General features: G+C 43.8%; 1 protein-coding gene across 1 annotated transcript in view; it reads left to right on the top strand.

Annotated features, from left to right (window-relative positions):
* Window positions 1-17,174, top strand: part of LOC126996628 (uncharacterized) — an 82,882-nt gene extending 65,708 nt beyond the window's left edge. The window contains exons 4-5 of the mRNA XM_050857310.1: window positions 14,214-14,233; window positions 17,047-17,174. Of these exons, the coding sequence (XP_050713267.1) occupies window positions 14,214-14,233; window positions 17,047-17,148 (122 nt within the window). The 3' untranslated portion in view covers window positions 17,149-17,174. The remainder of the gene's footprint in view (window positions 1-14,213; window positions 14,234-17,046) is intronic.
* Window positions 17,175-22,285: the final 5,111 nt, after the last annotated feature.

Below are 22,285 nucleotides of genomic sequence, written 5' to 3'. Positions count from 1 at the left end.
TCTCTATTCTGCTAAGTTTGTTTTATTCATTGTTTGTGTGTCTGTGTGTAAGGAGTACTGTTATCGTCGTCGTTTACCGGTTCATTGTCCATCCTACAAATACTCCCTTTATCAAGATGCACATTCATATATCTACCCATTGTTCTTCAGCCTTAACTTTCACCCTCGTAACACACGCTCCACGGACATTCAAGGCAGTTACATCACACTTCAGTATTTCTTTCTGTATTTTGTCTCCACTGTCTGCCTTGCCGTGATTCATTTAGTCGTTTTATAGTTGGTTTTCGTGCGTGCCTGTTTGTACTGCCCTTTTGAGACGCCCCACAGACACTTAGTTCAGTTATATCACACTCATGTTATTCTCTGTGCATTCCATCTCCGCTGTCTGCTTCCTCGTCATTCACTCAGTCTTTTTATAGGTCTTCGTGCGTGGCTGTTTGTACTACCCTTGTGAGACGCTCCACAGACACTGCTCAGTTATATCACATTCGAGTTATATTCTTTCTGCATTCCGTCTCCGCTGTCTGCCTTGCCGTCATTCATTCAGCCTTTTTTTATGGGTGATCTAAGTGCGTGCCTCTTTGCACTACCTCTTTGAGACTCTCCACAGACACTTTGCTTAGTTACGTCACGCTCGAGTTATATTCTCTCTGCATTCCGTCTCCGCTGTCTGCCCTGCCGTCATTCATTCAGTCTTTTTATGGGTGATCTTCGTGCGTGCCTCATTGTACTGAGCCGCCTTGACACTTCCTTTTGATATGCGGTCCACAAATACGTTAAGACAGCCTCATCACACGCCGGCATATCTCGGGCATTCCATCTGCTCTCGCCGCCTGACAGTGATTCAATCTTTTCATGTACCTCTGTGCGCGTCTCACTCAGCTATTTCTCCCGAGGCAAGCCTGACTTTGCACTCCTGTGACTTGGTTGAAGATGTTATAATGTCGATTGATATTAAGAAGTGGACTTTGGCAGCTCATATCGTGCTTAGAATTTATACTAGACTGACAACCAAAGTAACAGTGTGAACCGCAGGAAATGTAGAAGTTAGGTTGAGTCAGATAGGAACTTAAAACATTAATCTGGGCAGGATGGGGTACAATAACATCGGACAGTGAGAGATTGAGGACGCTGGGAAAGGCCCTCTACTGGTAACATGGACAACTAGAGTAACAGAGTGACAACCCAGAAAATTTAGAAGTCAGGGTAGACAGAGAACCAGGTAGAGAGAGGAAAGTTAGAATTTTCACCGGGGCAGAATGGAATATACTAACAGGAGACGGAGAAAGCTGGAGAGCGCTGGGAAAGGCCTTCGTCTTGGTAACAGATGGACAGCCAGAGTAGCAGAGTGGCAACCCAGGGAATATAGACGTCAGGGTAGATAGAAAACCAGGTGGGGAGATGAAATTCAGAGCCTTTGCTGGGGTGGGATGGACTACACTAACATCAGAGAAAGGTGGAGAACATTGGAAAGGCCTTTGCTATTGATGATAATGATGATGATGATGATGATGATGATGATAATGATTATAATGCTCAATTCCCTTATGGTAACGTTGTCCTTGTCCATTTCCTGCACTATCTCCATTCATCACATTCTCGGACTATTGCTAACATCTTGGAAACCCACTTCTTGGACACCGATCCCTGGTTTTCCTGCGCTCATGTAAACAAACACACCCCTTATGGCAGTTTTCTAGGTCCAATTCCCTGACTGTCTTCATTCTTCAGATTCTTGGACTATTGCTATAAATCTTGGAGACCCACCTCTTGGACACTGATCCCTGGTTGTCCTGCGCTCATGTAAACAACCACACCCCTTATGTTAGCGCTTCCTTGGTCCAATTCCCTGACTGTCTTCATTATTCAGATTCTTGGACTATTGCTAACATCCGCATCTTGTCACCCGCGTCTCGGAAAGGAAACCCACTCCTTGGACACCGATCCCTGACCCTCTTGCGCTCCTGTAAACAAACACGCCCTTATGGCAATGTTTCCTTGGTTCAATTCCCTGACTCTCTTCATTCATAAGATTCTTGGACTATTGCTAATAGTCCGCACCTCGTCACCCGCGTCTTGCAAACGAGTCCTACTTCTTGGTCACCGATCCTTGGTCTTCTGCTGCTCCTGTAAACAAACAAGCTCCATATGGCAGCGCTTCCTTGGTCCAATTCCCTGACTCTCTTCATTCATCAGATTCTTGGACTATTGCTAACGTCCTCACCGCATCATTTACTTATCTTGGACACAAAACTCATCCCTGGTCTTCTTGCGCTCCTGTAAACAAACACGTCCCTTATGTCAGCGCTTCCTTGGTCCTATTCCTTCATTCGTCGCATTCCCAGACTATTGTTCACATCCACACCGTATCACTTGCTTATCTTGGAAACGATACCCAGTCCTTTGACATCGATCCCTGATCTTGCGCTCCTGCAAACAAACACGCCCCTTATGGCATCGTTTCCCTGGTCCATTTCCTTCATTCGTCACATTCCCAGACTATTGTTCACATCCGCGTTTTTCCATCCCTATCGTGGACATCTTCATTGCTTACTGGCGTCATTATAAAAACGGGGACCCCATAAAAAGAGACCCCGCAAAAACTGGACGTATGCGAGCGAAGTAAATGAAGCCAGAAGACGTTGGATTGATGAGCGCGACAAAAACTTTTCCTTCTTCTTCGGTCAGGCGGCCATACAAAGGGTTGGGCCGAAGGAGGTTGTGTTGATAGTGCCCGCATGATGTGAGGTTCTAAGCGGTGACTTGAGATAGATACAGGGCGTGAGGGGGAAGGAATGCTCTTATATAGGGGTGTGTCTTGTATGGTAGGTCTGTTTGAAGTTAAGAAAGAAAATATCAGTTATGCATTCAAAAGGTTTAATGAAGGTATCTTTCTTAAATTCCTTTCACGTGGTTCAATATCCTTTTCCTTCTTCGCCTTTGTCTCTCTCTCCTTTCTCTCGGCGCCAAGATGAACGCTCAAATAATCAATCAATCCTTCGCTCTCTCAGTCCTTCCTTATTTTCTCTTCCTCTTAAGCAGCGTGAAGGGAGGTGAGAAGGGGCTGGAGGAGCCTTCACGCCTTTCTTCCCGCCCTCGTCTTGGTTGTGAAGGTGTGTTGCTCTCCCTGACACACTCCACACCACAACACCGCCTCCTCTCTTCTCCTCTGCTGGTCCGTCCCTCGAATGTGTTTTTTCGTCTCTTCCTCCTCGGTTCCCTGCCTCATCTTCCCCTTCTTCGCTTCTCTTTCTCCATTCTCCTAATCTCCTTTTTCTTCACACTTGTCCCTTCAGTGTTGCTCCCTTCGTCCTTCGCTTCCCTTCTTCCTTTCTTCCTTCCTTCCTTCTTCTCGTCTTCCCTCATTCATTCTCTCATTCACCCCTCCTTCCCCTACCTTATACTCACACCTGCCCCTTCAGTGTCCTGTGCTCTGTTCTCCCTCCTCTCCTTGACTCCCATCTTCCTCCTCCTCTTCCCTCCTTCGTTTCCTTCCTGCTCTCTTTCATTCTCTCGCTCACTAATACAACTCACTCCTTTCTTCTATGCATCTGTCCTTCCAGTGTTTCTCTATTCTCTCCTCCTCTTCATTTTTTAGCTTCGTTCCTCCTTCCCTTCAGTGTGGTGTGTTAAGAACATCGTAAATGCAGTGAAGTCCTTAGACACATTGAAAATTTGGGGACCTGAAGGACTATTAGGATTGTGATGGACGCTGAGAGAAGGAGGAGAAGGTTTTGGGTTGCTGTGTTTAGATAGAAATGTATAAAGATGACTTCGAGGTTGCTAGAGACACTTCGAAACGGGATTAAAAGCTTGGAAATACGATGGACACTGTGTTATGTAACTGTGGGGTTGCTGTTAACCCTCAGAGAAGCTGGAGGTGTGACGGACGCCCAGGGAAGAAGGATGTTTGGGGTTGGTGTGTCTCGTGTTAGGAATGGTGTGATGGATGAGCGGCTCCTCGTGGCCCGGTTCCGATGCTCTGACGTCACTGGTCAACTTGATGGATAATCCCGGCTCTTCCTCCTCCTTCTCCTCCTCTGCTTCCTCGTCCAGATGCATGCAATCAGACCCGCCTTGGTGGAGAAAGATGAAGTATTCTCATTGTGTGGTCAATATTTTGTTTATGCTTCTTACTGTACGAGAATTTCAGCCTTAACTTGTTCACACTGTATTTGTTTGTCAGGGGCCATATTCAGAAAACACTTACAACGTTGTAAGGCCGAGGTACAACCTCCGACCCTTACACCCGAATTCAGGAAGCATCCGGGAGGTTGTAAAGGAGGTGTAAGGAGGATGTAAGTTACAACCTCGACGGAGGTGGTGTAAATCTTACAACCTTCTTTATATTGACATGAAATATGTCCTAATTAGTGTTTCTTGACAAAAAAATGAAAGTATAAGAGTCAATATGGCAAATTTCTTCCATAAAAGCGAGATGGTACAGGGGTTGCGTTTGTTTACATCCTCAGTCAGGCCATTGCCAGCACCCACGATTTTATTGGCTAAGGGACAAAAATACATTCGATAATACTGAAGTTTAGGACCAGTATGCATATCACTATATAGACAAGGTTTATCCCATGCTTTTTTTTTTGTGTTTTGAACGATTCTAACCTTCGCTTTCACCAGAAATGCTTCGGGTGAGGAAAAAGGGGAAACGATGTATTCACCAATGCCAATGAAGGTCAAAACAAAAAAAAAAAACATAAAAAACATCAGAGGAAACTATTGTACATGGTGAAATTTTTAATGGTTTAGCTATTAATGTGTAGAATGTGGTGCAGCAACACTATAATAATAGGTCCGCCGTGGGGTGTACTGTACACCATTTCGCCTGCCTCTGCCCTGGCCACGGCACGTCACGCAAGCCAATGCCGTGTTTGACATTTCCAATTTCTACCTTTCTACCGTCAGTAACACTTAAGTCGCCACTGCGCTAAAGTCGCCAGACGTCATATATTATGAATGTTAGCGTCACTGATGACTTGAATGTGCCACTGGAAAGGTGACTGTCTGATCTCAGTTATTTCATTGACGCTAAATTCATAATATATGACGTCTGGCAACCTTAACGTAGTGGCGTCTGTCAGTGATTGGCTGGCACATTTTCTTCATCGACTCTGACTCGCTCGTGATTCGCTAGGACGAGTGTGATGACGTCATGAATGCGTCGCCCAATCAGCTGCCTCTCTGAGCTACAACCTTCCCTCTCTGAGTTACACCCTCCCCGCAACCTCCTTTCTGAATGCGGGTGCAGCGCAGGTTGTCCGGAGGGTGTAAGTCTCCAGGTTGTAAGGAGTTACACCCTCGGGCTTACAACCTACTTTCTGAATATGGCCCCAGAAGCTCAGAAGTGTGTCTAGCCCGGTAGCAGCGGGGATCATGTTTCTTAATGGTCCCTTCAAGCGAGAAAAAAAGAGAAAAAATGAACCCTTACACAAACCATTTCATAATATATATCAAACCATTTGTGATCAGATTATGGCCCGTCGCTGCTACACGGTAAAGCCACAAATTTGGCCCGTCGCTGCTATCGGGCTAGAAGGGAAAAGAGGAGTTTGGTGTAATAGGTGAATCAGTGATCAAAGCGCGTAGGATCTATGTATGTTTACTCTTTATATAATGAAAGGCTTAACTATACAATGCGTTATTCTCTACTTGACCCCTTCACAGATGTTCGTCAGAAGTTCAGAAATCGATAGAAAGAGAAAAGAAGGAGTAGAATTGAACAGCTAAATCAGTAATACCTTTAAACTTACATGAATCGTGTGTTTATTGTCAACCATAAACTTTTCGATTTAAATTCAGTATTAGAGATCTTATGTGGCGACTAACGTTACCACAATTACCACCATTCCCTTAAGCAAGAAGAAAGAGGAGACAGTCATCCACGCGCACACTTTGTCCCGGGCCACAAATAACCACAAATCTTGCCCATAACTAAGCTGGAATCGTAGTATGTTATCAGTAAAGACTCGCCGCTCATTACAGGGCCCGGGAAGGAAGTATAAGCGTGCTGGTCTATATATGGCGCCGTAAGCAGTTAGTCGGACGGTCACAAATGCGCGGCGAATTGAGTTCATGGCGTTGAAGACAGAATTAGGAACCGGTGCTGCATGCCGCGGGGGTGACGGAAATATCGTGTGTCGCTCTGGCTGTCCTGGGGCGGCGCGAGCTAATAGAGGGACACCAAGAATGGCTGTACGCGGAGGGTGTTGTGTTGTCGTCCTTTGTTGTGCCTCCAGGGCGTGAATTTGCTTGCTATCAATGCACCACTGGAGAGAGAGAGAGAGAGAGAGAGAGAGAGAGAGAGAGAGAGAGAGAGAGAGAGAGAGAAAATAATGTGAGGATCCCTGCAAAATGTCACTGAGCTTCTTATTAATTCACCACAAGAAGGCGAAGCAGATGTAATTTCGTATGTATAGTAAAGGCGATAGACTATATATATATATATATATATATATATATATATATATATATATATATATATATATATATATATATATATATATATATATATATATATATATATATATATATATATATATATATATATATATATATATATATATATATATATATATATATATATATATATATATATATATATATATATATATATATATATATATATATATATATATATATATATATATATATATATATATATATATATATATATATATATATATATATATATATATATATATATATATATATATATATATATATATATATATATATATATATATATATATATATATATATAAGGGGAAAAATAATAAGCATCTCCGAAAAGCATCTCATAAGGAAAGACAAAAGAGTGCCGGAAAAATAATTAGAATGATTTAAATAGTCGTGGAATCGTTCTGACCGACCCGCAGTTCTTTCCCTCGGGCATTAATATACACTTTTTTTCCTTTTTTTTTTTTTTTTTGGTGAAGTAGCATTTTGAGGCACTTTCTTATTTGTTGCTATTATTGTTGTGGTTTTGGTTGTCTCCTTCGCCGTAAATAAAAATAAAAAAAATAAGATGTGGTGAGGATGGATTTATTTATATATATATATATATTTTTTCTTACTCCTGAATTTTTTTTATACATATTTTTTGTTGTTGATGAAGAAGCTGGATTTTTCTTTACTCTTATTTTCCTTTTTGCTGTTTTTTGTTGATGTGTTGTTCTTGGCAGACTTCTTCGCTGCTAGAAAAATGACAAAAATAGTAAAAGAAAAGAAAAAAAGGAAAGAAAGATAAAATGGAAAGACTATGATATTAATTTTTCCGCATCATTGCTCGGTTATCATCACCATCATCATCATCATCATTATCATCATCATCATCATCATTGTCATCATTTTACAGGTTCATTTCTCATTAGAAGGTGAATTCTTTGACTTTCTAACCCTCTCATCCTCAAGGCGTTCCTCCTTCTCTACTCAGCTTCAGGAGGAGGAGGAGGAGGAGGAGGAAGGCAGGGTGAAGGTGCTCCTCCTCCTCCCTTTGCCCTCTTCCCTTCGTCTTCCCTCTTCTCCCTCCTTCCCTCTCTTCCCTTCCTCTCCTCCTCCTCCTCCTCCTCCTCCTCCTCCTCTTCCTCCTCCTCCTCCTCCTCCTCCTCCTCCCTCCGCTTTAGAATAACAGCTCATGATTGCCTGTTCCTGACGTGCACTCTCTCTTCCTCCCTCCTCCTTCCTCCCTTCTCCCTTCTTCCTTCTCTTCCTTCTTCCCTCCTTCGTCTTCTCTTCCCGTCTTCCCTTCTCTTCTTTCCGGGCTTCTTTATATCCCAACTCCTCTCTCCTCCTTCATTTCCTCTTTCCCTATCTTCTCTATCTTTCCACTCATTTCTCTCCTCCTTCCCTGCTCTTCCTCATTCCCTCTTTCATTCCCATTCCTTATTTTCCTCATTCATTCGCTCCTTTACTTTCTTCTTTCCTCTCATCCTCCGAATTCTTTTCTCAACTGATTTACTTTCTCCCCTTACTTGTCATTCTTTATCCTCCTCCTCCTCCTCCTCCTCCTCCTCCTCCTCCTCCTCCTCCTTCTCCTCCTCCGTGAAAACAGATTTTATAACCAATGTGGACACGGTCTTCATTGAAATTAAAAATGTCTCTTAAAATAGTAGTTGGACTAATCTATAGACCGCCAGGGCAGAGCAGACTCTTGATATCGACGACGCGTTAAGTGAATTAATATTAGAAACAAGTAGCAGTTGCGAGACAGTAATTGTGAGGGACTTTAACTTGCCAGTGAAAAGATGGGGCGAACCGTTGAACTCTCATACAGGGCTCGACCTGTACACAAGTTTATTAGATAGTGATTCACATCAACACGTTCAAGAACCGACTCGTGAAAATAATATACTTGACCTTATCTTTTCAACGAGAGCTGATCTACTTAACGAAGTAAATGTTGGTCCAGTTTTCAGTTCTAGCGATCACCGAATAATCACATTCAGCATCAAGATGAAGTTAAGTAATACGTAGCTAGTAACAAGAAGGTGCCAGATTATCAGTGAGCAAATTTCGTAGGACTCCGGTCAATTTTAAATCATTCTGACTGGACTGTAATTTCGGCGGAAACAGATATTGATAAATCGTGGGAGGCCTTCACCACAATACTGAACAATGCCATAAGCCTATGCGTACCCTATCGTAATAGACGTTCAACTATTAAGAAGAAACCCAAATGGTGCAATAACGAAATTCAAAATAGCCTCTCTCTTAAAAACCGCGTATACAGTAGATACATACCAACCCAGAGTGAGGCTGACAAACTAGAATTAGACAGAATTCGCCGCTAAACCAAGAAATTAATAAAACGAAGCAAGAAAAATCTTTAAAAAATATATAGCGGAAACAAGTAAATCTAATCCGAAAGAATTTTTTGGCTATGTAAATAATAAAAAGTCACTCACTTGTAGTATCGGACCGTTTGCTAATGATAATGGTAACCACACCAACGATGAAAATGATATGGCTACAATCCTAAATAACTTTTTCGCATCCGTATTTACCGACGAAGATTGTTTATCACCTCAACCGCAGGAGGTTAGAAGGACCGAAAAGATTTTAAATGGCGTGTTCATCATAGAAGGTGACATTTTACGCACAATTGAAAAGATTTAAGTAAGCAAAGCTCCTGGTCCAGACAAAATTATACCTAGAATTTGAAAAGAAATCAAACATCAAATTTGTAAACCGCTCTCTATCTTGTTCAATAAATCTTTATCATCTGGAAAAGTTCCGTCGGATTGGAAACTAGCAACTGTCAGCAATTTTCAAAAAGGGGGACAAGTCTCATCCAGGAAACTATCGACCAATTAGCTTGACATCGGTTGTTAAACTAACTAACTTGATTTTTTTAAATTATATTTTTGAGGTGTTCGGTGAAAGCAGATCAGTAGATATCATATATCAAGATTTTCAAAAGGTATTTGATAAGGTTCCCCACAAACGATTGCTCAGTAAACTATTGGCGCACCGTTTCTTAGGTAACATTCACAATTGGCTAGTGGACTGGCTCTCTGAGAGGAAACAGAGAGTAGTTATAAACGGTGTTTCATCTAACTGGCTCGATGTCATAAGCGGCGTACCTCAAGGATCAGTGTTTGGTCCCATGCTCTTCTTAATTTATATTAATGATATCGATGATGGGCTCACTTGCAAAATATCAAAATTCGCTGATGACACAAAAATCCCTAGTAAGGTAACTACGACACTCGACGAAGAAGCATTACAATCAGATCTAGATCGACTTGCACGTTGGGCCAATCAATGGCAAATGAAATTTAACGTTGACAAATGTAAAGTGTTACACATCGGAAACAATAACAATCGCGTTCAGTACGTAATGAATGGCCAATAACTTTCTGCGGGAAGTAAAGAAAAGGATCTTGGAATCACTATTTCAAGCGATTTAAAGCCCAGTCAGCATTGTTCAGAGGTAGTTAAAACCGCAAACAAATTGGTTGGCTTCATCGGACGAGTCTTTAATAATAAATCAGAAAAAGTAATATTAAAATTGTATAATTTGATGGTTCGACCCCATCTAGAGTACTGTGTACAGTTTTGGTCTCCCTTTTACAGAAAAGACGTAGAAAAGTTAGAAGGGTTCAACGGAGAGTAGCAAAAATGATTCCTAGGTTGAGAAATTTATCTTATGAAGAAAGGCTTAAAGAAGTAAATTTATTCAGCTTGTCAAAACGAAGAATGCGAGGCGATCTAATAGGAGTGTTTAAAATGTTTAAAGGATTCAGTGATATTAATGCGGAAGATTACTTTACAATTGATCGATCAAATAGAACAAGAAGAAATAACAGTTTCAAGATAAGTGGTAAAAGATTCTCGTCGCATGAAGCCAAACAATTCTTCTTCAATCGAGTCGTAAATGTATGGAATTCTCTACCCTGTGATGTCGCTTATAGTACAACAGTTACGGCCTTCAAGAATAGATTAGGCAAGTATTTTGAATCCAACCAGCAACTAAGATATTACTCATTGTCGTAATAACGTTAAGTTCTTTCGTATACTGATGTCCTTGTCCGTTTTTATCGCCCGGTTAGTGGTAGCAGTAATGGTAGTTTTTCCCTCCTTCCTACATAATTTCCATGCAGTTTTTCCATGCTGCATGGTTCTATTTCCTTTGTGGGGGGAGGAGCCTTCGCCTTTGCTGTCCTTCATCTTCCACCTTTGATTAGATAGTTAGTGTAGCTTGTCACAAACAGCCTCGTAAGGTCCATCAGGTCTGCTGCTGTTTGTTCTTTCTTTGTGTTCCCTCTCCTCCTCCTCCTCCTCCTCCTCCTCCTCCTCCTCCTCCTCCTCCTCCTCCTCCTCCTCCTCCTCCTCATCATCATCATCATCATCATCATCATCATCTTTTTTGTTCTTCCTCGTTCACCTCATTTTTTTTGTCCGTCCTCGTCTTCGTCTTCGTTCTTCTCGTCCTCCTCGTTCTTGTCTTCGCCCTCCTCCTCCTCTGTTCCTCCTCCTCCTCCTCCTAACTCGATGGTAAGACCTCACCTTGAGTATGCGGTGCAGTTTTGGTCACCTAGCTACAGGAAGGACATAGAATTATTAGAGCGAGTTCAGCGACGTGCTACGAAAATAATTCCACCACTGAGGGCTCAACCATATGAAGAACGACTCAAGCGACTCAATCTCTTTACGCTGGAAAAGAGACGCTTACGAGGAGATATGATACAGGTGTTCAAGTACCTGAATAACTTCAGCAATGTCAACCACTCCAAGTTTTTTGAGCTACAGTCTAACTTAAGAACTAGAAACAACGGTCTACATATTCAAGCGAGGCGGTATAATACAGATATTGGGAGGAGTTTCTTCTCAGACCAAGTCACCCGCCATTGGAATAATCTTCCTCAGAAATAGTAAATGCGAATACCATCAACTCCTTTAAAAATCGAATCGACCGTCATTTCAGTGCGAAAGGAGTAAATTGAATACCAAAGTGCTTTCATCTGCTCTGCGGGCACCAAGTGGCTGTCGAGCAGATTAAATCACCAGAGCGGGCGACCTCGCAATGAGCCAAAAGTCTTTCTGTTGCCTGCATTTCCATGTATTTCCTCCACCAATTGACCATTCCCTCTCTCCGTGGCATCCCTTGGCACTACATTGTAAGCCGCACCCCAACTGACTCTCCCTCTCCTCCTCCTCCTCCTCCTCCTCCTCCTCCTCCTCTAACTTTCTCTCTCCCTGCCTCCTTCCCTTCTTCCCCCTCCTCCTTCCCTTCTTCCCCCTCCTCCTTCCCTTCTTCCCCCTCCTCCTTCTCCTCCTCCTCTTCCCCTCCCTCCCTCGACCTGTTCCTCCCATTCATTCTCTCTCCTGTTTTTGCCCGAGCGAGTTAGCGCCCGGCCCGCCCCCTGTCACCATCCCGCCAGGTACAGCCCGTGTGTGTGTGTGTGCGTGTGTGCGTGTGTGTGTGTGTGTCTCTCTCTCTCTCTCTCTCTCTCTCTCTCTCTCTCTCTCTCTCTCTCTCTCTCTCTCTCTCTCTCTCTCTCTCTCTCTCTCTCTCTCTCTCTCTCTCTCTCAAAAACAAAAAAAAAACAAAAAAAATCAGACTGAAGAAAAGAGAAGGGAAAGGAAGGGATGGGAAAGGATGGGATGGGGTGGGATGAGATGGGATGGTATGGTATGGGAAGGGAAGGGAAGGGAAGAGAAGAGAAGAGGACAGAGAAAAGAAGAGAAAGAGAAAGACAGACAGACACAGACACACACAGAGACGGAGAGAGATCCTTCCTCCCCACTTTGATCCCGCCACCCTCATCTCCTCACCACCTCCAGCATAAGTAAAGTACACATGTTAGCGGCGCCGAGAAAGACACCGCGCACGGGACCGGAACGCATAAGGACGCCGCGCCGCCCGAAAAGGAGCACCTAGGAGCTTAATGCACCTTAATCGTATTCCGGCGGCAGGTATCGACGCTTAGACGGACACTGTTTGCCACTTGACTCCAGTAGGAGGCCTCCCACCCACCCGGTACACACCCTCCCACCCACCCACCAACTCACACGACACAAACAACTAAACACCACCTGCATATTGAACGCTTGGCTTCCTCACTGTTACTCTTCACCTGCTGCCTCACCCCACCTCACCTTACCTCACCTCACCTCATCTTTCTTTTGGAACACCATCCTTCTCCTTGAATCCCTTCCTGTAGGACTCCGCTCCTACTTCACCCTCTCTTGCCTTTGAGATTAGTTCCAATGCTCCAATGCTGAGTGAATAGCGCGCAGGTTCCCGTCCCACCCGCCGCTACAAACAAACTGCCAATTTTCCAGTCGCCGCCGAGTGGGCTCAGACTACCCACATGCTGTCCTGAAGACCATCGATCAATCCGGACTATAGATTTTTTCCAGAAGAGGATCGAAGATGAGCTCCGGGGGGAAGCGTGAGCCAAGCAAAATGGCGCCACTATAAGCACTTGCCTGCGCTATAACGGGCTGGGGCCGACCACCAGGCCCCACCAAGAAAGCCTACCGGTGCCATATGCGAAACGTAAATAAAAAGAAAAAATCACTTGGCCTCCCCATACCTAACCTCACTTTCCTTACGGAACGCTAACCTCCTCCTTGAATCCTTTCCTGTAGGGCTCCACTCAGTAAAACCAGCCAGAGAAGAAGAAAAGACCATGCTACCACCTCTCCTTCCTTTGAGCTTAGTTCCAATGAAAATATGCCAGACTCCTCCATCCGTCTCCTCCTTGTCACTCCTCGGTCATCGTTTTCTTAAGAGAGATCTGTCTCAGACGAAGAAACATAGCTTGAAGATGGTAGGTTGTTAGGTGGGACGCCCATGCTACATCCTCTCCTTCTATGAGGTCAGTTCCATTGATAGTATGCGAAACACCTTTCCTTTCCTTGCCACTCCTTGGACATGATTTCTTAAGAGGTTTCAGTCTCCGGCCGAGAAACATAAGCTGTCTCAAGATGCTCCTCTCTCCGTAATTTTATCACCAGCACCTGTGCGTGTGGCCTTTGCGAAACGTTATGAGGGACAAGCCATGGAAGTGCAAAGGCTGCAGTGTCGGGGATTTCAGCGGCAAAGCCTCTTGGGGCAGCACGCCGTACGAAGACGATGAAGAGGCTGAGCGTTGTCATACCATTACGAAGGAGAGATTAGGGCTGCCCGACACGCAGGCACGTCAAAGACTCGACTCAGATGAAGGCTCAGGAAGTTAATACAGTCTTTTTACAGTTTCTGAGACGATCTGTCCGTTTTGCGAATGTCATGCTCGAGTAAGCAGCATCTCACAAAAAATATTTACTACGTCCAGTGGCCACATGTCGCCAGTGAGAAGCACAGCATATGCACGTCTTCACAATCTCACTTCCAACCAAGCAAATCTGTCGAGAACGCATCTGAAGGAAGAGTTCGCGTAGTTCTAGAAAAAAAAGTCTGAAGGAAGATCGCTAGAATTAATAGTGATGTACCGTAAGACACAAGAATTACATTACACGAACAGGAATGTTTTGGCATTTATCCATGAACGAATAAGTTGTGTTTAGATTACGAATTGCTGTCTCTTACGATGAGTGATAACGATGCTGATGCTGATGATGCACTGTGGTCGTATAACTGCGTGTGTGTTCAGCCATCTGTGTGTGTGTGTGTGTGTGTGTGTGTGTGTGTGTGTGTGTGTGTGTGTGTGTTGGGTGTTGTCTGTGTGTCTAATCCCAGTTTTCCTTCTTTCCAGGGACGAAGAGGAAAAAAGACGTAAGTACATCTACCGCGGCGGCTCCGGGGCCGGCCGGCGCTGCGGGGTCATTGGTATAGTAATGATACAGCAGGACAATAACAGTAATGATAATGATAATAATAGAAAATAATAGATCTTGGAAAAAATAAATCAAATTGTAATGCCCACGGTTTTGTTCACTTGTTATTATTATTATTATTATTATTATTATTATTATTATTATTATTATTATTATTATTATTATTATTATTATTATTATTATTATTATTATTATTATTATTATTATTATTATTATTATTATTATTATGAACATTACTATTATAATTGTCAATGTTGCCACCACTACTACTACTACTACTACTGCTGCTGCTACTACTACTACTACTACTACTACTACTACTACTACTACTACTGCTACTGCTACTACTACTACTACTACTACTACTGCTGCTGCTGCTGCTGCTACTACTACTACTACTACTACTACTACTACTACTACTACTACCTTCACTCAGTTAATCTCAAGTGTGGCAGTGCGTGGTGGAGCCTCCTCGTCCTCCTTCTCGTCCTCGCAGAACATACAAAGTGTCTGCGTGTCGAATTGCATGTTTGCCAGCAACGTGTAGCCTCCTTGCCCTGGCTGTCCCTTTAGTGCTTGAGGAGGGCAGGCAGGGCAAGGGCGCGGCACCTCCTCTCCGTCCCCACTGGCTAGGCGTGATAAAACAGGGATGTCGGACCTTGTGATGAAAGCAAGAATGGCGGGTCGCGGAGGCATGCGTGAAGGTGAAGTGTGGCGGAGGTATAGGAAAGACGGAAAGGCGGCTCATTCATACGTTCGGAGAGGGATCATTCAGTTGAGGGACCAGTAGATGTTTGATGTTGTTATAGACCATTGTTCTTTATGGAGGTAGGAAAAGTGGAAAGGCAGCTCATTCATACGTGTTAGGAGAGAGATCATTCAGTTGAGGGACCAATAGAAGATGTTTGATGTTGTTGTATTGAGACTATAGACCATTGTGCTTGAAAGTGCGAGTTCTGATCCAGTATTCGGGTTGCTATAGAGTGTTTACTGGAACTAGATATCAGTCCAAAAGCCTAGAGAGAGATCTTTTATTTGAGGGACCAATATAAGATATTTGACGTTACATAGACCATTGTGCTTGGAAAGTGTGAGTCCTGATTCAGTATTTGCGTTGCTAGGGCGCCTACTGCATCTATATATCAGCTCAAAAGCCGGGAAGGTTAGTGTGAATCCTTTTTCTCTCGTTTAGCTCGTATATCATAATTCTAGGGAAGAGAAGTCATATATTTTCATTTATTCTTCTGTTTCAACTTGTATCCGTTTCGTTGGGTGTAATGTAGAAAGTCTCGAGATCCCTTTGTTATGTGTAAAGCCTTTAGTCTATGTCGTTAAAAAAAGCACCCGTGAATCTTAAGTGCCTGTGGTGAAAGAGGTCCGTGACGAGGAGGCCCAACGCCCACGTCAAACGGTTGCATTGCTTTCCTTTCGAAGCCGTACACCGCGGACAGAACAATACGTACAGGGTGACGCCCGCCCACATGTAACCGCCAGAAGAGGTCACGGAAAACGATTTCAATCTGAGAAATTGAGCCAAAAGGGGCTCTACAGGCGAGGAGGCTCCGCGCGCACGCAGGCGTTGCAGAAAGGACTTTTTTCTATCAGCAAACCAGTATGTAGGTCATGAAAAGTAAAGGAGAGCGGGATTGCCTGAATCTTTTGAATCAAAGGTTTCATATTTTAAACACTAAAGCAATTTCTACACACACACACACACACACACACACACACACACACACACACACACACACACACACACACACACACGCACGCACGCACACGCACACACACACACACACACACACGGTAAGAAAATCTGATTATAAAACAGTTCCGGCCGTTCATACCCAAGACCTGGGCCCAGTTTGCAGCGAGGTGCTTGAATTAGCTAATACAAGCAGCCTCAGCGGGCTAAAACATGGTTTTCTGCTCCAAATTTAGTACTTCTAGTTTCTCTTACATCACATTCATGCTGAACTTCTACTCTTATTTAACAAATTTAGGAATAATTCTTTGTTATTGAATAAATGTTACATACGGCCGCTAACTGAAAATCAGTGGAAATAAATCTTTATTTACCGGCTAAAGCAAGTGGAAATTTTGGAAAAAAAAATATAATGCATTGGGATGCCTTTCATTCAAAGTGATTTTTTGCAAGGAGCTGGATGTGTTGCAATTGCCACTGATCAAATATTAGCACAGCCTCGATTGATGCAACCAACCCTCAATTCACCCAACCCCTAATTCAGCCAATCTCAAATTCACCTAACCCCTAATTTAACCAATCCCGATCTCCTTTATACGAATACAAGAATGAGTCAGTACAGCCTCTGTGGTCGAGGAGGCTCCACCAATCAGTAGTCTAAGACCTACATTGCTTTTGAAGACCCACATCATAGCCACATCATACCAGGGGTCAGTTTCACAGTTCGACACGGCGGGTTAGTAAGCTTCCAAGCAAAATATCAAAGATTACGAAAAAATATTGTACAGTGTTTGGTGTTGATATAAAAGCCAATAATTCTGAGGCAACTATACAAGAAGTCTCTTTACTATTAGGTACCAAATTGAAAACCTGCCCATTATGGATTGTATAGACCTGTATAGTTTGGTTGGGGTGCTTGCGATGACCCTGCGTTGGACTGCGGAACTGGCCTTAAGTCCGGGAGTCTCGTGCTTCCCTCTAGCTGTATATATTCTGACGTGTGACCTTAGACAGCCTGTGACGGCCACTCCTCCTCCTCCCTACAGGGGCTCGACGGACCGGAGATAGACAGCGGACCTCCACAACAATGGGTAAGTGTTGCTCCCGCCTTTGTCCCGCTGCCACGCGTCCTCACTCTGTCGCAATGAACTCTCCCTCTCGTGGCTCCTGTTTTTGGTATTTTTTTTTTCCGTCGGGGTGACCAAGGAAGTGTTTTTAGTCGGGGGGGGGGCATTTTTTTTGTTATATGGTTTCTTGTTAATAGCTTTCACGATCTCTTTTGTTGTTCTCATTCAATTTTTTTGTGTGTTTATTTTGACGTATCTTGATATCTTTCTCCGTCCAGATGACCGAGGAAGCGCTTTTTGGAGTCTCTTTTTTGTTATATTCTTTCCATATACTTTCATGACCCTCCTTTCTTGTGTAGTGTTTTTATTTTTTGTGTTTATTGTGACGTATCTGGGTCTCCTTCGCTGGCGTGACCCAAGGATGCGGTTTTGAGGTCCTTTTCTGTTTTTTGTTTTTTTTCGTTGTTATATGATTTCTTTCTTTAAGCTTTCATGAACTCGCCATCTCTTGGTGTACTGCTTTATTTATTTTTTGTGTTTATTATGACGTATTGGAAGGAAGCGTTGTTGAGATCCTATTCTGTTTTTTTTTGGTTATATGATTTCTTTCTGTAAGCTTTCATGAACTCTCCATCTCTTGGTGTACTGCTTTATTTATTTTTTGTGTTTATTATGACGTATTGGAAGGGAGCGTTTTTAAGGTCCTTTTTTTTGGGGGGGGGTTATATGATTTCTTTCTGTAAGCTTTCATGAACTCTCCATCTCTTATTGTAGGCCTACTGCTTTATTTTTTTGTGTGTGTTCATTATGACGTATCTTTGTCTTTTTCTCCGGAGGGATAACCAAGGATGCGTTTTAGGGGGCCTATTTTTAATGTTTTTTTATCAGTTGCTTTCTATAAACTTTCTTGACTCCTTTTTGTTGGTGTAGTTTCGACACTTTTCCGTATCTTCTTGGTCTCCTTTTCCCTCGGGCTGACCAAGGAAGCGTTTATTATGTCTTTTTTTTTTTTTTTTTACAACAAATTAAGCAGCTCAAGGGCAACAAAAAGAGTGTAGGAAAAAAAGCCCTCTAGTCGCTGTTCCCACAAAAGATAAAAGTAAAGTGTTGCCAAAAGAGAGGCCAATTTGCTATCTATTAAATTTTACTCTACCGGTTTACTCCTTTTTCTCTCATATTTCTTAGTGTCCTTCATTTTCTTTACGGTACGTGACGCTGGAAAGGTTCTTCACGTTTTTTTTTTTTTCTTATCGTCGTTCGAAGGTCGCGCATATTTCTCTCTTCCCGTCCTTCGTTAATAAAATTCAGCATTAATTCCAGCCTTCCCATTCGATCAGTTTATCTCTCATCTTCACGGCGGCGGATTCCACTCTCTCTTTCTCTCTCTCGCATGGTTACCTTTCCCTCAAAACGCCATAAGATCCATTCCTTCAGGTCTCCTCTATTCTTTACTGCCCTTTCCCTCCCTCTATACATGTCCGCCCCATTACCATGATATCCCTTACCTCCCTTTATTACCTCTACCATATTCCTTCGCTTTGGGGCGGATGCGTGGCCGGAATGGGATGTCTTTGTCTGTCTTGACGGAGATATTTTTTGTTTTCCGTACGTCAGTGAGGCGAGGCGAGGCGAGGAGTGATTGTCTTGTCTCGTGATAGTCTGTCTGTGTGTGTCTTTGAGCCGTCTTGAAAGGCATATCAGCATCTACGTGTGTGTGTGTGTGTGTGTGTGTGTGTGTGTGTGTGTGTGTGTGTGTGTGTGTGTGTGTGTGTGTGTCGTGTGGGGTGCGTACTGGCGTCTTTTATTCTTTTATTTTTCTTCACATATTCATTTTCCTTATACTTTTTTTGCGTAAAGTCTTCATTCCTTTCTCCTCCCTTCTTTCCTTATCTGATCCTCCTTTCGTAGCATCTGACCCTTCTCTTCCCTTCCCTTCCCTACCTTTGCCTTTCCTTCCCTTCCCTTCCCTTCCCTTCCCTTCCCTTCCCTCCCCTTCACTTCACTTCACTTTACTTCACTGACTTTCCCTTCCCTTCCCTTTCCTTCCCTTCCCTTCCCTTCATTGACCTTCCCTTCCCTTCATTGACCTTCCCTTCCCTTCCCTTCCCTTTCCCTTCCTCCACCTCGCCATATCAAATCATTCCCACTTCTCACTCTTCCACTTCATCTGTTCCTTATACGTTTGATATCCTTTTTCTTCTCTTCTGATCCTTTATTCCTTTCGCCTTTGATCCTCCTCCTCCTTGTGAACAATCTAATCAAATCCTACGTTTGCTTTTACGACTCTATCCGTATCTTCGTTTCTGTACTCCTGATCCTTCTTTTCATTCCTGATTCTTTTGTTTCGTCTATGATTCTTTTCCTTATAAAGAATCCAGTATTCCTTGTCTTTGCTTAGTTCAACGATCTTTTCCGTATCTTCGTTTCTTCTTCCTCCGTCTTTCGTTTCTTTACTCCTGATCCTCATTTTAGACGTGATTCTTTTCTTTTCTTTACTATTCTTTTCTCTAAACGGAATCCAATGCTCCTTATCTTTGCAGGACGATCTTTCCCGTATCTTCGTTTCTTACTCCGCCGCCCTTTGCTCCCCTTCGTTTCTTTATTCTTGATTATCCTTTTCAACTCTACTACTCTTTCCATTATGTTTCTTTTTCTTATACACGATCCAATGTTCCTTGTTCTTGCTTAGTTCTATCGTTTTTACATCTTCGTTTCTTTACTTTTAATCCTTCTTTCTAGTCCTGATTCTTTTGCTTCGTCCATGATTATTTTCCTTATTCACAATCCAATGTTCCTTGTCTTTACTTGCATATCTTCGTTTCTTCTTCCTCCGCCGCCTTTCTCACGGTCCGTTGTCCCCTTTCGCTGCCATCTCCCTGCGTACCCTCCCTCTGTCGGCGGTGTTTTGCTCCATTTCTGCCTGGGCCGTGCATGTTCCTCCCTGTACTGCTGCTTCTTTTCCTCTAATGCCCGCCTTCCTGCCTCTCTCTTAGCTCATTCCTCCCCCTCGCGCTGGCCTCTTTTTCACGTCCCTTTTTGATCACCCCCGCGCTGTTTCTCCTCACCTCGCACCCCCTTTCCTGCATGCCGGGTCCCCTTGCTCTGCCAGTACCTACTTTTAAGGGTCTGTATCTATAGCGAGGGTGCAGGAGGGGAGTGGAGGAAGGGAAGGGCGTGAGTGAGGGAGGGAAGTGGCTGAGTGGAGGTATGAAAAGGGGAAGAGGAGGGAGGGGTAAGGAGGTGGTGTGGAGTGGATTAGCAGAGGGAGTACAGGGAGTTTTGAGGAGGGGAGTGGTAGGGATGTGGTGTGGAGTGGTGGAGGGGAGTGACTAGAGGGAGGTATGTGGTATGGAGTGGTGTAGAGTGGCAGGGATGTGTAGCGAGGAGAGAAGAGGAGAGGAGAGGAGAGGAGAGGAGAGGAGAGAAGTGAAGAGGAGAAGAGAGCCCCCCTTTCCATTGCATTGTTCTCCCTCTCTTAACGAAATGGGTGAGAGGAGCCATGCAGAGGACGCGGCTTATGTAGGCCAACAGATCTCCCTCTCAGGTGTGTGTGTGTGTGTGTGTGTGTGTGTGTGTGTGTGTGTGTGTGTGTGTGTGTGTGTGTGTGTGTACTCCTCGACCTGGGACATCGCGCCTTCAGATAGAGGGGTACAGGGGACCAGAACGTAAAGGTGGGCAACACTAGAGCCAAGGGAGCTGATAGGGGGGTGGAGGGAGAGCTTGGTAGGGTGGGAGTGAGTGAGAGGGCAAGGTAAGGGCAGCCACTGATATAAACATGACGATGAGGGCGGCAGGGAGCGGCGAGGCAGCAGCGAAAGGGTTGCTCGCTCGCCCCGGTGACTTTGAACCATATTTCATGCAGTTTTCCCGGCCACCCCCAAACGGAGCCTGTCAACTTTGGGTGTAAATATTGTACTCGGTTCATTAAGGGTGCTCGTAATTAACACGTGTGCCCGGCTTAACGAGTCCCAACAGCGAGAACTGTGCTCGTTTAGGTCCATTTTTGGCCAGTAGAGCGTGAAACTCCCACACCCCGGAGAAATGGAGTGGCCCCGAGTTGCAATGGCCAAATAAAGGGGAGAGGGAGAATCTTTGTTGAGCCGCCGCCGACAGGGAAAGAGGGAGAGAGGGAGGGAAGGAAGGGAGGAAGGAGGCATGCAGTGGAGGAGGAGGAGGAAGAGGAAAGCAAGGAAGGGTTGGTAATACAGGGGAAGGGGATGTGTTTGAGGTGAGGAAGGGAAGGAAGTGGTGATTTATAGACTGACAAAGTGGAGGTGCAGGGGAAGGGTGGTGGCGGTGGTGTTGGAACAGGGGAGAAGTGGTATATAATGTATGGGAAGGAGAATATTTTAGGTCCGTACGTGATGGTTTTCGGTTACTTGAATAAGGCAACCAGGAGGAATGGTGTTCTTTGAGATTTGAGAAGAGTGAAGTGTAGATAGGGTGTCCTGAAGAGCGAGGTGATGAAGTGGATTAAAGGGAAAGGGAGAAGTGGTTTAGGTGACGAGCATGATGTCAAAGGAACGTAACTGACTGCTCTTTCGGCCACCTCTTCGGATTCTTTACAGGAGCAGCGAGTAACTAGCTTTTTTTATTGTTGTTTCCTTTTTTTTGTGCCCTTGTGCCGTCTCCTTTGCTGTAAAAAAAAAAAAGTGAGAGAAGTGGTGGTGGTGATGTGTATTGCAGACAAGGTTGATGGAAATGAGGTAAAATTGGTTCTTGGAAGGGGTTTAGGTGGTGAGGATGATGTCGAAGGAACCTAGATAGAGAAAGTGGTGATGCTGATGATGTATTGGAGACATAAGGTTGATGGAAATAAGTTGAAAGTGATGTTCTTGGAAGGGGTTGTGTCCTTTACAGGGGGAGGGAGCTATGTCCTGGGTGGTGATGATGTCCCAGGAGGCTACAAAGAAGAGTGGTGATGGTGGTGGTAGTGGTGATGCAGTGGAGAGATAAAGACGCTGAAAAAAAGTTAGAAGAAAGTGCCTAGTGACGATGTCTTTCGATGAAAGGGAAGGGTTTTGTGAAGGGGTTGTGTTTTGTATCATCGGTTATGAAGGGAAATTCCAAATGGTTACGTGTAGGAGGAGAAGGGGAGAGGGGGGCATTTATATATATATATATATATATATATATATATATATATATATATATATATATATATATATATATATATATATATATATATATATATATATATATATATATATATATATAT

This window comes from Eriocheir sinensis, chromosome 10, assembly GCF_024679095.1.
Source record: "Eriocheir sinensis breed Jianghai 21 chromosome 10, ASM2467909v1, whole genome shotgun sequence".
NCBI classification, from domain to species: domain Eukaryota; kingdom Metazoa; phylum Arthropoda; class Malacostraca; order Decapoda; family Varunidae; genus Eriocheir; species Eriocheir sinensis.
The sequence above is the reverse complement of the archived record's forward strand: the minus strand, read 5'-3'. Positions and strand labels throughout refer to the sequence as shown.